The sequence below is a fragment of the Canis aureus genome, chromosome 26 (assembly GCF_053574225.1).
Source record: "Canis aureus isolate CA01 chromosome 26, VMU_Caureus_v.1.0, whole genome shotgun sequence".
Taxonomy (NCBI): domain Eukaryota; kingdom Metazoa; phylum Chordata; class Mammalia; order Carnivora; family Canidae; genus Canis; species Canis aureus.
In genome coordinates, this window is record NC_135636.1 from 27,692,960 (window position 1) to 27,708,408 (window position 15,449).

Below are 15,449 nucleotides of genomic sequence, written 5' to 3' on the forward strand. Positions count from 1 at the left end.
TTCCACATCAATGCAAGGCTCAATCTCATGACCCCAAGATCATGATCTGAGCTGAAATCAAGAGTCTGATGCTTAACGACTGAGCCACCCGGGTGCCTCTTATGTGTATCTTTCACTGTGCATTTCACAGTAGATATTTTCTCCTGAGGGATTCCCGCCCCCCCCTTGCCTTTGCTGTTTTCCTGTTTTCCTCCTGAGGCAGGTCTTTACCCCCTGGGCCCTTTGGGTCTGTGACATTTTGTTCCTGGGCAGGTTGAACCGTGAGCTGCACCCCGTCTTCTCTGGAGAGCAGCAGGAGATTGGATGCCTGTGTTGGGGGAGCAGCTGAATGAGACACAGCAGGACGACTGAGGCCATTTTGGCCCTGTCTCTGTCTGTTCCTTCCTGCCCTGGTTGTTTTCCAGAGGGAAATTCAATCCTGGGACGATAGGGCTAATTCATTCCAACTCCTCGTTTTACAGATCGGAAACTTGAGACTCGGGGGTGGGGTGGGGGGAGGAAGTGCCTGTGTTAGAGCAAAGGTTTGAATCGGGGAGCCTCATGGTTACCCAGAGTGCTCTGCACACATCCCCCTGCCAAGCCCTGGCACCAGTTGCTGGTTGGAGGGGGCCCCAGTGAAGGCCTGATGCAGTGAGGGAGCTTCAGCCTTGGCTTCTGTGCCTTGGGTGAGGCTGTGTGCTGCGATTTTACTTGGAGTTGATTTGCAGCAGGGCTCATGTCTTTGACTTTGATACCTCACGTCTGTGATATGTGTTTCATTGAGCTTCTTGTTTTATTTATGTATTGGGTCTCAGTGGCAGGTGGTTATCACAGGATCACCTCCTCCTGGCCATGAGGGTCTCCATTATCTGTCCCTGCTGCTCTCCTCATCTCACCTCTTCTACCTTCCTACTCCAGCCACACTGGTCAGCCACCTTGTGGTTTGGGCACGCTCCTGCCCCAGGGCCTTTGAATTGTTCCTTCCTGCCTGGTATGCCCTTGTTTCTTATTTGTTTTTACTTTTTAAACATTCTCATTACTAAAATTTTAAACACAGAGAAGTAGAGAAAATACTATAATACTTTAATGTCACTAGTACTGAGTCCAAGTTAATCTTCCCCCGGTTGACTCAAGCATATTTTTTTATAATTATGTTGTAAGAGATATAAACAAGTCTTTAGGTTTGGAGTACAGGAATGGCATGGTCTGATGTGCAGGAGCATCCTTCTGGCTGTTCGGCTGCAAGTGGAGTGGTCAGGTGCTGAGACGGGGGACCCCAGTGATGACGCCATTGTAACAATTCAGGCCACCTATGCTGATGGCCTGGAATCAGCCAGTGGGGTGGAGATGGAGGGATTTGAGATGCATTTGGGGGACAGGTTGGAGAATGTATTTATACACATGCAAGCATGCATGCCCTTGGGGTTGTCTGCACGCAGTACACTTGCCAGCTGGCACCACTGACTGCTTGCTGCCCTCTAGTGCCAGGCCAGGACTTCTCAGCTCAGCCTCCATGGGTGGGGTCTGGCATTGTCACCCCAAACTCTGCCTCTAGAGTCAGACTCAGCCTCCAAGGCACTGTGGGCCTGAGAGCTTAGCTCCCTGGCAGCCAGCCCGAGCTAAATTTTCAGGCGCTTGCAGCCAGCAGTGAATCTGAGCAGAGGAGCAGGGTGGAGTTGTAGGAAACCTGTGCTGGGTGTGTGGACTGACTTATAGCATGTCCCCTGCTTTCCCCCTCTTCTCTTATTTCTGCCCCCACCACCAAGTCAAAGCCACCTGAACTGCTTGCCATGGCCTTCTTCCCTCTGACCTTCTGGTCCCTTCTCTGCACAGCAGCCATCTGCATACTGGTCCCCTAAAGCGACCCTGTCAAAGCAACCTGTTTATTTCCCTGCAGGACCTGCCACAATCTGTAAATGTCCGTCTCCTTTTCTCTCTGTTTATTTACTTGTTCCTGCTGTTTCTCTCTGGAAGGAAAACTCCATGAAGGCAGGGACATCTCATTTATGCCCCTGGTAATCTGGAAGGGTGTAGATGCCAGGAAATCTTTGTTGCATGAGTGAGTGAATCAGCCTGAAGTAATTCCTAGTGACATTTTGGTGACCATTCTTCCAGAAGATTTCTCTGTGCATAGATGCATGGAAGGAGATGTATCTAGTTTGACAATAAATGAAATACATGTGTTTGATGTGTTCCTCTTGAAGTTTCAGTTTTTCGAGGAATCCTTCTTGTTATGGAAGGGAGAGCAGATTTGCAGTGGGAGCGTGACTGGAGGTTGAGAGACCTGCTGGGAGGCTGATGCAGACATGAAGGGGGCCTGACCTGAGCAAAGGCCAGGGCCCTGGTGGGACAAGGGCAATGAGGGTTGGGCTTAGCTGGATAATGGGAATGCTGGCGAGGGAGCCTCCAGGATGACCCCAGGCAACCAGGTTAGGCCCCCAGGGAGTGGCAGAGGAGCCAGTTCAGGGGCAATTCAGTGGAGGGCATACTGCATTAGAGGGCTGGGGAACCCTACAATGAGGGCCTCTGAGTTGAGTTTTGAAGGGTAAATTTGAGTAGAAGGAGCTGACAGGTCAGGATGTATGGATAAGAGGGAACAGCATGTGCAAAGGCACAGAGCTTCCAGTACTCTTAGGCCTGACCTTCCTAAAACCCCTGCCTGGGTCACCCTGGCCCTTCTGAGCCCCATTTGGATGTACCTATTCCTTCCAGATGGAAAGGATGCACCTATTCTTTTCCTGGACCACTGGTGACTGAGCCCCCTGCCTCTTCCTGCCATGCCCACCCTGGGTCTGAATCTAGATGCCCCATGCCTTTCTGCTTTCCGTATTCTCACTGTGGCATAGGGCTGATGACACTCTCTAGGGTTATGGGAGGAGTCCAGGTGATGCACGAGACAGCACCCAGCACAGAAACCAGCACAGAACAGCCAGGGGCACAGCACCTGGGAACTTCCCCTCCTCTGGCCCTTCTTTTTAAAAAGTTCGTATCATAGGTAGGAGGACGCATATCTCAGTATGGTTGAAGTGAGGATTAAGAGCACCCTTGGGATGAGGCAGATGTATTATAGTTGTCAGGAGTTGCTGCTGCTTTGGGGGTGCTCTCACCTACAGGGGAGAGGTGGGCATCTCCTCCATGGGCTTCTGGTTTTGGGCTGAGCTCCATGGCGGCCGCCCTGCCTCTGGTGCTCAGCCCTGACCCTTCTCCGGCTGCCCTGCTTGGGTGCTGCTTCTCTCCCTGAGTGGAAACGTAATGGCTTCTCCCTGGCCTCCCTGTGGCCCTGACTCCAGCTCCTCTCACTCCAGCCTCGCAGGCTTCCCTGTGGCCCTCCATCCCAGCCTCCAGCCCGACCCCTTTGTTGTTGTAGGTTTTCAGTGCTGAACTTAAGAAAAGGGATTCTTTGCTTCGATTACTGCCCAGACAAGAACTTAGTGGGTAAGCGATCTTCATATTCTGCAGAAGCCGCTGCAGAAGGTGAAGGCTGCCAGGGTCATGGGGATGAATAGAGCTGAGGAGGGGGCCCTGCAGTATCCAGCCTCTGTCCGGGCTCCGCTCCTGCCACTCTGGTCCCTGCCCATAGGTAGGTGCCTGGGGCAGTGTGGTGACATGGGCTCTGCTTGGCATGATGGTATAGGCTGTGGGGGAAGGAGCAGCAAAGGGGCAGGTTAGAACCCTAACTCCCCACCTGCCACACTTGCTTGGGGCTCAAGGCCCGGTCCTAGGAGAAGGTCCCAGCACCCACCCCCTAGTGGTTGACACCCATCTTTTGACCTCAGTGACCGGTGGCTATGACCCCCTCATCCGCCTGTGGAACCCCTTCTTCTCAAAAAAGCCTGTGTGGATGATGAAGGGGCATCAGACTTCCGTGACGCACATCCTCGTGAACAGCAAGAACAGCAGCATCCTCCTCAGCATCTCCAAGGACAAGGTGCTGCTCTCTGGAGCCGGGCTCTCCCACTCCCACTGGCTCCTGTTCCCGGCAGAGGCGCTGGCCCCGGGGTAATAATGCAGTTCGGCCAAGCCAGGCGCTGGTGTTGGCAGCAGCCTGTAGCCCAGGCGGGTGGTGTGACCTCCTGGCCCCAGGAGGTCCTGGCCTAGGCACAGAGGGAGCTGCCCCAGGTGGAGTCCTGCACCCCACTGTGAGCGGTCCAGCAGAGCTGGGTTCCCATAGAACCCAGACTGGCTTCTTACCCCGTGGGCCTTTTCTGAGCCTCAGTCCCTTCATCCACAGGATGGGGGTTGAGAGGTTTAGAGGAGAACTGGGCGGTAAAGCAGCAGTGTCGCGTCTGGCACATAGGAGGTATACAATACGTGTGAGGCACTCCCCTGCCCTCCCCCTTCCCCCAGACCCAAACTCGCACCTCAGCTTTCCTGGTGACCCTTCTCCGGCTGCCCTTGCTCTCAGGGCCTGACTAGACCTTCTCTCAGTGCCCGGGGCTCCCAAGTTCAGGGCCTGTCACTTTGCTCATAGGCATTGATTGGTTCAGGGTACCACCCCATCTGCTGGGCTGCTCGAGTGTTCTGGCCAACGTGGTGATGCAGGCCAACAGCTCAAGGTTCGCTCCTTCAGGGCACATTTTTGTGTCTTTTGGGACTCAGTAGGTTGAAAGTTGTCAGGACCCTTAGGTCACTGATGCCATGTTCCCTGACACAGCACACACTTGCTATTATCTGGAACTTTCCTGGTAGCCCCAAGAATTGGGCGTCATGGCCTTTGCTGCAGGAGCCGAGGCTGGAGGGGTGGGGGACCGGGATGGGCTGGCCCAAATCCTCACAGTAATGATAGGCAGAGGCAGGGTATGGATCAGAGTCTGGTCGATTCCAGTCCAGGCCGTTCCCTGCTTACTGCTGATGTTTCCAAGCAATGAGCATCCTGGAGGGACTTCAACTTGGGCTGAACTCAAGGAGGCTGCAACTCTGTTGGTAGCCACTGTGTGCTATGGCTAGCTTTAGTTGAGGTAGGCTGCAGGAGGAGCCTATGAGGGTCTGCAGGGGCTCATGCTGTCTTGCTTGGTCTTCGTCCTCAGGCATCGAGAGGCAGCTGCTCCAGGAGGAGGCCCTGGGGGAAGGCTCTGAATAGGGGATGCCTCAGTTTCCTCTCTGAGTATAAGAAGAGCATCTCTATTGTACGGTTGGGACGTGTGCAGTAGGCATATGTCGAAGTTCTTGTGCCAGGTGCCACTGGCCCTACTCACATCCTAAGGCATCAGGTGCCCTCTGCATCCCTGAGCACCCACTCTTAGCCTCTTTGCCTGTTTCTCACCACCTTCCCTAGAATATCCGTGTGTGGGACATGCAGGACTACATATGCCTCCAGTCCTTTTCCGGGAAGCTTTTTGCCCTGGGAAACTGCCCCATCACCAGTGTCTACTTCCACAAGAATGAAGACAGTCTCATCTGTAGCACCTTTTCAGTGAGTGCTGTGTGCGAGGGAGCAAGCCCCTGCTCCTGGGCAGGAGCAGGGAGTGTATTAATTAGACATTGCCTCATCCCTCAAGGAACCTAGGAGGTAGAAGAAGAACAGAGAATGTCAGAAGAAAATCCTCCATATTGTGATGGAGATTTATGTCAGGTGCTTCTCAGAGCGCAGAGATCCTTAGCCTAGCTTTAGGCAGGGCTTGGTCAGAGAAGGCTCACTGGAGGAGGGGTCACCAGATTGAGGCTGTAAGCTTCCCAGAAGTTATGAGGGTACCTTGGATTTCCATGGAGTAGGGTTGAGAGGTATCAGTAAGCAGGCTGACAAACCAAGAGGCCTCGCTGGGGTCAGGTCCATGCGCAGTCAGGATGTCTTGATGTTGCAATTTATTGGAAGTTTTTCCCCTGGGGCCAGTCATTGGGGGCGAGCTCTTCCAACTGCCCAGCTGTCTGCCCCTCTCCTCACCTACAGATTGGGATCCTAAAAGGGTACTTGGAGACTGAGGGGCCTGGGAAACCAAGGGAGAGGACCACAACTTATAGCACACCCCTGTGCGCTGTTCTCTACAGCAAGATTTTTAAGCAGGTGAGTGGGCTGGGGCTGGTGGTCTCTCAGGTTGACAGGAGTGCCGGGTGACATAGGGCAGGACTCAGACCTCCCGATGTGTCCAGAGCTGCATCTAAGGAGCAGTCAGCACAGTGGCAGGGTAGGGGTAGGATTTATAGCTTTGAAGGTGGTGTGGGGCAGTGGCCTATGGATGAGAAGCAGCCCTGCAGAGGGGTCAGCGGCATGAGGTGGGGTGGGAGCTCCACCACTTGGCCAGAGGATCACCTTACTCCTCTGAGCCTGTGTGCTCCTGCCCCTGCCTCAGCTCAGTGCTGGACACACAGTCTTCTGTACACAGAGGGTGAGAGGGAGCACCGGGTAAGGGCTGGTGTGAGATTCTCAGTGTGGGTGCTGTTCCTGGATGTCATTAAACAGGAAAGCCCCAGTCCAGGGAAGATCGGCACCCTGGTCCTGAGTAGAGATCTCTGGGTGGGGTGGAACAACCGAGTACATGGTATGGTCCCAGAGGGGGCTCCCCTTCCCTCTTCCCACTTCCATGGGGACCCCTTTTCTGGCCTGGGCTCTGGGCAGGACAGGCTGTATCTGCTGCGGGGTGGCACGAGGCCATTTACCTCTCTGCTCTCCTCTCTCAGGCCTGCTCCTGGCACCACCATCCTGCATACCTTAGGGATCTGGGATGCTTTCAAACACTTAAAATCCCCAGCTTTTCTAGATTATTCTCAGGAGGGTTGGTCTGAAATAGGCCCACCTGTTCCTGTTGCACTGACGTGGAGTGGCCTTCCCTTGTTCTCAAGTTTCTTTCTTGGGGACAATGAGTGGCTTTCCTATTGTCACCGCCACCCCAGTATTAATGATGCTTCAGTAAATATCTTTTCTGAAGTAGAGATTATTTTCTATGGAGATTCTGATAAATGCCATTTCTGAGTTAAAGGGGATTTCACCAATATGGTTACTTCTAAAAGAGTTGCGCCAGCTGACACTGGCCTCTGCTAAAGAGCCGAGGAAGGCCTGTCTTCAAGGGCTCTTCTGGCAGCAGAAAGGCCCCAGATGCCTGTCCTCAAAGTGCTTGGTGGGGAGGTGGGGGACTGGGCTAGCTCCAGTCACGACAGGTGGACGCCACCATCAGGAGTGAGGATGCTCTCACTCTAGGAGCCCCGGCTGTGTGCTCCCCCGCAGGTGGTAAGCGGCTGCCTGAGCAGCTTGGTGAGTGTGTGGGAGATCAAGACAGGCAAGAGGATGATGGAGTTCTCTGTGACTGGCGACCAGCAAGTGGAGCTGACCACCATGTGCCTGGATGAATCCGAGCGGTGCCTGCTCACGGGTTTGCGCGACGGCACCATAAAGATGTGGAACTACACTGTGGGTGAATGCCTGCTGACCTTCCCCAACCCGGACCAGCTGGAGGTCCGTCTGGTCTGTCAGCCGGGGCCAGGGGTGCTGTGTGAGAAGTGAGGCACAGCTCTCAAGGCTCTAGGCCTCCCTTGAAGGCTGTGACCATACACTGCTTGGCTTCAGGCTTTCCTGAGCCTTTGTGTTCTCCCCTATAAAGTGAAGATAGCCAAAAGTGCCTGGCTTTATTAAGGATGAGTGCTAGCTACTCTTGTCCTTTCAGTTTGTTAGCAAGCCTTACCCCGGGTATGAGAGCTTCAGATGGGATTTTTTTTTTCTTTTTTAAAGATTTTATTTATTTATTCATGAGAGACACACAGAGAGAGGTGGAGACATAGGCAGAGGGAGAAGCAGGCTCCATGCAGCCCAATTCGGGACATGATACCAGGACCCCCGGGACCATGCCCTGAACTGAAGGCAGATGCTCAACCATTGAGCCATCCTGAATGGCATTTCTAGCAGTGGGGCCAGGTGAACCACATACTCACTCCTTTTTGGGAAATGTCTGAGAGCATCATAGGGATGTGTGTCTGTGGGGGTGGCTCAAAGCAAAGCCTATAGTTCCACTTTGGACCTAAGCCCCTTACTAACTCTTATGAAAGTCCTTTAACCAACTCCAAAGGAGCCCTTGGCCAAGTTGCTAGGGATCTGAGTACTGGTCCAGGTCCTATCACTTAGTTATTTGACCTTCTAGGTCAGTAGGTATCTGCATATTAAGTGGACATGGATACCTACCCTCTCTTCCTCCTCCAAGTCTATCAAATGGGATATTGTGAGCACATTCTGAAAAATATATGGTGGTATCGCTTCTAGGGAACTCTTATCATTATGGAGAGGTTTGACTTCTTGCTTGGTATGATTAGGAAGACATGCGGGACCCAGAGCCATTTCCTCTGAGGTGCCTTAGGGCTCTGTTTTCTTTCATCTTCACTAGATTAGCGGGATTGTCCATATGAACAAAGTGTTCTACGTGACTGGATGGAGTAAGAGAATCACCTGTTTCATGTGAGTAGCAAGGGCAGCTGACTGTTCTCTACTTCACATGGGGTCCTCCATTCCTAGCTCCCCTAGTGGTTGGAAGACCAAGCAAGAAATTCATGGTGAATAACATTCAGTGCTTCATCTGCTTACCCATCCATTCCTTCATCAGTCCGTGAGGCTACCATGTTCTAGATTTTGTGCTATGTGCTGGAGATGGGTATAAACAAGAATGATGGGGTTTCTATCCTCCTAGGGGGAGGCAGATGCTAATCAAATGACTTCATTTATGATGATAAAGTCTTTTTTAAAAAAGATTTTATTTATTTATTCATGAGAGACAGAGAGAGAGAGGCAGAGATATAGGCAGGGGGAGAAGCAGTCTCTGTGGGGGACCTGATGCAGAACTCGATCCCAGGACCCTGGGATCATGCCCTGAGCTGAAGGTATATGCTCAACCACTGAGCCACCAGTGCATCCCGATGATAAAGTCTTTTGAGTGCTGTGGGGAAAAAAACGTACAACTTTCTATGGGGAGGGGATGGAAATCTGATTTAGTCTCAGGGGCAGTCCGGAAAGGCTCATCTGAGGATGTAGTGGGTGGAGTGGGATCTTCTCAGTGAAGCAGCAAAGGGCTTGGGGTAGGAGGGACATTCTAGGCAGAGGGAACAGAATGTGCAAGGCCTCTTCCTTTTTAGAGGGCTTTGTTAGGGCCATGGCTTCTCTCCTTTAATCCTTACTCAGATGTCTGAACAGGGCAATTCTGGAAGATTAGTTTATATAAAGTCCCTGGGACAGAGCCTTTGTAGTTGGCACATAGTAGGTGCTTAGTAAATGAGGTCAGTGGGGCAGAGCTTCAACCTGACTGCCTTCTCCCAAGTTGCCTCCCAGAATCAAAAGGCCTTGGTGTTTCCTTCCTGTGGAGCACTGAAGGCCAAGTTCCCTGCCCTCCCCGTTCTGGCCCTCTGTAGGCTCCATAAGACCAAGCCAGTCCTCCTGTGCTACCAATGGCAGAGCTTCCACAAGGAAGATGTTCTGAGCATGGCCAAGTACCAAAACCAGTTCCTTGGGACCTCTTCCTACAATGGAGATATTCTCTTCTGGAACATCAACCTGTTCAAGCCCATCCTCAATTTCAATGCTTCTAAGAGCCCCTGGCCTTTGCTGCCCAAGAAGGTATGGTCTGTCTCGGCTATGGGTGAGAATCAGCTGGAGGGCCTAGGGCGGGCAGGAAGCATTCCTGGGAAGGGGAGGGCACGTGATGACTTTGGAGGCAGTTGGAAGCTAGATAGTTGGGTGCTAGTTTCTATAATTATTCTTGTTTGACAGACAAGGAAACTGAGGCACAGGGAGGTTAAGCATCTTGCCTGAGGTTGCACAGCTAAGAAGTGATAGATCCAGACCCAGGCAATCTGACTGCAGAGGCTGTGCTGCTGGTCGTGTTCCTCTGTCTCTCCTTGAAGGCGGTTCCTATCTTACTCATACTGTTAATCCGGGCTCACTGAGCTCATGGGAGGGATCTAGGAAACCCACATTATCTCTGAATTATGCTATCTTTGCAGATGAAAGCTGGAAGGGGCCTTCAGGGTCACCTCATCCAGTGACTTTCCAAACATGTTGGGGAGAGATGCTCAGAGGCTACTGTAGCAGCTTCCCCTAGAGTAGTTGGGCTTTTTACCTATTTTATACTTCGGAACTTCCCTTAAGATTAAAAATGACCTCACAAATATTTGGAAACCATTGTCCATTTTACAGATGGAGAGACCTAGTCCCTCATGAGAATAGTATCTGCCTGTGGGTACTCAGGGCATTCATGGTTGGCCCCGGGACAGGGTTATGAGCTCCTGTTTGATGACTGTAAGGGTACTCGGTTTCTAGGGAGCAAGCCCTGGGGCACCTGGAGGGCCCTTACTGGGCTGAGGAGGCCCTGCATTTCTCTCTGGGACATTACAGTGTCACAGGGGTGGTTGTCTCCCTGGCATAGATCCAAGAAGTGGACAACTCCCTGGCTGAGAGCCTCCAGTCCAGCAAGCTTTGTGTGAAACATAAGGAGTGGGCGTACAAACCATCAACGCAGCCCCTGGGGCCCAGAGCCAGGGCTGTAGCCAATGCCAACCTGCAACGGAACCTGATGTCAGCTCCCCCAGTGATGAAGCGCCCCAGAGACAAGGAGCCAGAAAAGCCCATGCCCACGCAGGTGGGAGCGGAGGTGAGGCAGGTGACTACCCTCATTTGCTAGCTACCTGTGTGCCTATTGTGTGTTTGTGTCCTTATATGGAGCAGTTGATGGAGGGTTCATCAACTTGCTTTGAGCCTTGCAGTGAGGCAGGCCACCTCCCTGGTTAGATTCACCATATGCACCCCACTCTGCTGCCTCAAGCCTGGGCATGCTCCTTTCTTAGAGCATGGCCAGTACCAGACTGCAGTATTTACAAGCTCAGGGGCCAGACCTGGAGGGCAGACCACCCAAAGAACCTGGAATCAACCATAGGCTAGTTGCTGGGGCTACTTTTTCAGTCTCCCAGCAGGTGTGACTTGGCGCAGATGAGCCACTGGGGCCTGCCTACTTCTGCCGCTGAGCCTCATCTCTCTGGAAACCAGGCTTCAGGGGTCTGAGGCCCAAGTAGAGGCAAACTACTTCCCTTTCCCTCTGACCTCTCATCTCTGCCCCAGGATTAATGCTGGGGCAGCCTTGACTGATGATCCCATTGTGAGGGGGTAGGGAGAGAGGGGGATTTGGCTTCTGCAGTGAGTACAATATCTCTTGTGTGGGGCCAGGGGAGCCCATCAGACTGCTTCAGCCCTTGAAGCCTGATTCCCATTCCTGGAAACTGAGGTTTGAAAGAGAGTTCCCTCCCCTGCCCCCCACACCCTTCCACCAACACATGACACTTGTCAGGAGTAGGCAGAGTAGACCTGGAGCCCACGTGGCCTGCTCCAGCAGGTTCTACTCTAAGGTGCTCACACTACACTACTACAGGATGCTCGGAGCACCTCTGGAGTATCGGGGCTGCACCACTGCACTAACATCTTCTAGAGCAACCCTAACCCTCTCCTTTGACCAGCGGTCTCTTCCAGGACAAGGCTGGGGTGGGGGTGTACTCTAAAGGCAAACTCAAGTCTCTACCCTGAGAATGGAAGCTTCTGGTTACTTAAAATGGAGACTCCCCAGCGCTGGAGTGTCTTTACTGCAGAATCCTTTACATACTTGGCTGGGCCTTTTGCAGGGCAGTGGATCTACTGAGGAGGGCTGGGCTGGCTGTACTTCCAGCATCTGCCTCTGGTCTCTGTTCCCCCACAGGGTAGGGAGACACTCCCTCACCATGATGATCTGGGAGGCCCATTTTTCTTTCCAGAAACATGTCAGTTCACAAAGCCCCAAGCTGTTAAGAATGCCCCATGGCAAACAGTCCATCATCAGAGACGCTCAAAGGAAAAGAGGGGAATTCCAGAAGAAGATACTACTGCAATCCAACACATCGGTGGAGAAGGTGAACCACGTGTAGGCAGGGTCTGGTCTGTGAGCTGGGCATGAACAGTCGGGTTGGGCTGGGAAGGGCAGGGCCGACAAGCCTAGGGGGCCAGCCTGATTCTCCCCAGGACCTGGAGAGGCGTAGTGGAGGTGAAGGTACCATTCAGGATTCTGGCTTGAGGGCTGCTGTGGTGGGGGTGTGGGGAAGCTCCTTGGGTGTGCATGGAGGGCTGTCAAGAGTCCACTTCTGGTTGGTGGGCTGGACTGGGAAGTAGGAGAAACAGCATTGCCAGAACCCACTATTAAAATGCCCTTCTGAGCTCTAGTAGGGTGTTTTGTACAGCATGTGAGTAGGGATTGGGTCATCTCTGTTCTCCCTCTTGCACCTTTCCCCTCGCTGACCCTGGGTGCCCCACACTGTGTTGTCACCACTAGATGAAGTCATCACTAAGGTCCCTTCTAGTTTTTATCCACAAAGATAACAGTAATTCAGAGACTACTTGGGTTCCCTAAGTCCCTACCAGGGGCCTAGTGAAAATACACATCATAGTTGTGTCAGGGTGTGGCAGGACTGCCCCCTTTCCCAGCTCTAGGACACTGGGGACCTAGGAATAGGGGAGCAGTGCCCTGCAGAGCTGGGTCCTGCAGTGGTGGAGTGGAGAGCTGTGAGTGGTTGGACTGTCTGTCCTCCAGATTCTGAACGTACTTCTGTCTCTTTTAGAAACTGCCTTGGGGTGCCTGCCTGGCTCAGTTGGAAGAGCATGCAATTTTTGATCTCGGGTTGTTAGTTCGAGTCTCACATGAGATGTAGAGATTACTTAAAAAAAAAAAAAAGCCTTAAAAGAAAAAAAAATTTCAAAGTAGTAACACTAGTTGGTTAAAAAAAAGAAAATAAAAGAAATGTGTATAAAGCAAAATATAAAGGTCCTAAACATGTCTCATTCACCCCACCCCACCCAATAAAACAGTAGCAGCCACAGTCACTTCTAGTGGATTGGTGAACTGGGTTTGCCTTTATCCTTTTTATTTTTAGACCAGTGATATGAAATTATAGTTATGTCCTACCATGTACTTTTTAGAAATTTAACTATGTGGCATGGAGATGTTTTCATATCAGTAATTTAGATTCATCTTATTCTTTTGTTGACTTGTCTTATTCTTTGTAATAATTGCAGAGTGCCCGTAGTTTGAATGTGTCACAAACGATTAAGCCAGCCTTCTCTTGATAGACATGTAGGTTAATTCCAATTAACTTTGATGAGCAGCTCTGCATTGAATGTCCTTGTATATATGCTTCTGTGCACTTTTGTAAGTGCACTGAAAGGATGGATTCCTGGAAACAATTGCTCAAAAGATCCTATCCCTTTCAGCCTCTGAGTCTGACCAAAGTAGATGACTCAAAGTCTGACCTTTGGCTGTGACCTAGTCCCATCAGGGCACAGACAGTTATTCATTGAGTGTTTACCACATGCCAGGCTCTGGGGGTGGCAGCAGGGAATAAAAGAAACAAAAACCTGTGCCCTGATGGAGCTGACTTCTAGTTGGGGTGAGACAATTAACCAGCAAGTAAAATAAACGGTAGGTCATGGGTGAGTAAATACAGTGGAGATCCAGAAAACTGAGGCTAGAGTAGGGAGGATGGCAAGGGAGATGGAGAGGTGTGGCTGTTTGCATAGGGTGGTCAGGGAGGGCTTCACAGAGGAGGTGGCATTTTCAGAGTTTGAAGCTCTAGTTATTTGGAAGGATGGTGAAGCAGGCAGAGGGAGCAGCGGGTGCAAAGGCCTCACAGGAGAGCTTATTTGAAATGTTCAATAAAGAGCACTTCTCTCTCTCTCTCTAATTAGAATATGGTACATGTCCTTCATTAAAACTGAAAACTTCAAGCCTTACAGGAGTGTATAAAATAAAAGAATGACTTGCCTTCTTCCTCAATCTCCAGGGGTAACTAGTTTTAAGGCATGTGGTATCCTCATAGATGCCTTTCTGTGCATACACAAGTACATACATATATGAAAGTATATGTGTTCCTATAAATATTTTTTAGCCAAATAGTATCCTCTTATTTATACGCTACTCTGCAGGTTGCTCTTTTTCATCGACACCTCATGACATCTCTTCCTGCAGTATCTGTGGAGCCCTGGCCTCTCTTTTACTAGCTACATGGCATTTTGGTATATGCTATGCCTGACCTGTCCAGGCTGGCCCACTGTTTCTGCTAGAGGGGTCGATTTATAGGCTCTGCCTTTATAGCAACATTGGATCCTTTATAGCTTAAACATTTACATGAATTATTTTTCTTTCTCAAACAGCCCTGGTGGGTACGTATTATTACTATTCCCATTTTATAGATAGAGACTGGGGCTCAATGAGGTGAAGTGACTTGTGCAAGATTCTCATTGTCAGAAAATAATTGAGCCAAGGCCTGATTCCAGATCTGTTGGTTTTCAAAGTCTGTGTCCTTGACTCTTTGTCCTGCTACCATTGGGAATTCCTTGGGCTTTTTATCTGGACTGGTGATCTGTGTGTAATATACATATTTCTAAAGATTTTATTTATTTATTCATGAGAGACACAGAGAGAGAGAAAGAGAGAGAGGCAGAGACATAGGCAGAGGGAGAAGCAGGCTCCCCATGGTAAGCCTGATGTGGGACTTGATCCCAGGACCCCAGGATTACACCCTGAGCCAAAGGCAGATGCTCAACCACTGAGCCACCTAGTGCCCCAATCTGTGTGTAATATGATTTGTGTCATGAACCTTGACAAGAATCTTTGGAGATTGCATGCAAAGGGCTGAATGTCTATTGGTGAAATTTCAGGCACTGTGGTTTGTGTGTGTGCACATGTCCTGTGCAAGGCTGGTCCACATCTGATGTTGACCTTGCTTCCTGGCTTCTAAGTGCTCTGTCTTGTACCTCCACTGTTTATGAAACAGCAAAGTCCTTTCCCTCTGGGGAATTGGGTGGCAGACAGAGTGGAATGTCTCAGGATGGTGCCCTGGAGAGGGTCCCGCTTGGTCCAAGCCTTTCCCTAGTGGATGAAAGTCAGGTGGACGGGGTAAAATGGGGAGTTTTACCTGGCAGGCTTCCTGCAACCATTTCTGTCTGGCCCTTGGAGGGAGATAAGGACATAGATCCAGGTGCAGCTGTGTCTCTTATGGTCTGTAGATAAAGGCCCAGTCCTTGACCCTCTCCTTTGCAGTGAGGGACGAGATGGGTGGGGAGTAGCAAACCCCTCCTAGAGGCATGAAGCCCAGCCCAGGTGTAGCTTGAGCTTCTTCTGCAGGGGTCCCAGGTAGACCTTTAGTTGCCCTGCTATTGAGAGCTGTCTGGGACCCCTGGGATGGGTGAGGCTGGAACACCAACCTCAATCCAGAAGCTCTTTCCAAATTGGGCAGGAGACTCTCTTCAAAGTCTCCGGGGCCACGTGCAGAGCACAAAAAGAATAGTGTTGCTTACCTGCCTTCCAACCCCACGGATCCTGCTCAGTCCTGCCCAGGGCAGGGCATCCTACTGTGTCCACTCCAGACACTGGCCACAGCCCTGACTATGTCCTCCTGCAGACCCATGGCCCTCTCTGAGCCTGCAGCAGTCTCTGGCCATCATGTACCTTCAGTCTGCCTGTTCAAGCTGTCCCAGGGGTGGTGCAGGA

The 15,449-nt window shown here is 51.3% G+C and overlaps 1 protein-coding gene across 13 annotated transcripts in view; it reads left to right on the forward strand.

Annotated features, from left to right (window-relative positions):
* Nucleotides 1-15,449, forward strand: part of EFCAB8 (EF-hand calcium binding domain 8) — a 75,150-nt gene that overhangs the window by 37,168 nt on the left and 22,533 nt on the right. For 7 of the 13 annotated variants that reach the window (XM_077872705.1, XM_077872715.1, XM_077872710.1 and 4 more), the window contains 9 exons: nt 3,347-3,414; nt 3,756-3,907; nt 5,255-5,392; nt 5,867-5,980; nt 7,139-7,366; nt 8,286-8,356; nt 9,301-9,505; nt 10,314-10,547; nt 11,686-11,820. In XM_077872705.1, the coding sequence (XP_077728831.1) occupies nt 3,347-3,414; nt 3,756-3,907; nt 5,255-5,392; nt 5,867-5,980; nt 7,139-7,366; nt 8,286-8,356; nt 9,301-9,505; nt 10,314-10,547; nt 11,686-11,820 (1,345 nt within the window). Of the gene's footprint in view, nt 1-3,346; nt 3,415-3,755; nt 3,908-5,254; nt 5,393-5,866; nt 5,981-7,138; nt 7,367-8,285; nt 8,357-9,300; nt 9,506-10,313; nt 10,548-11,630; nt 11,821-15,449 lie in introns of all 13 variants that reach the window. The other 6 variants (XM_077872716.1, XM_077872717.1, XM_077872706.1 and 3 more) reach the window with 6 other exon arrangements.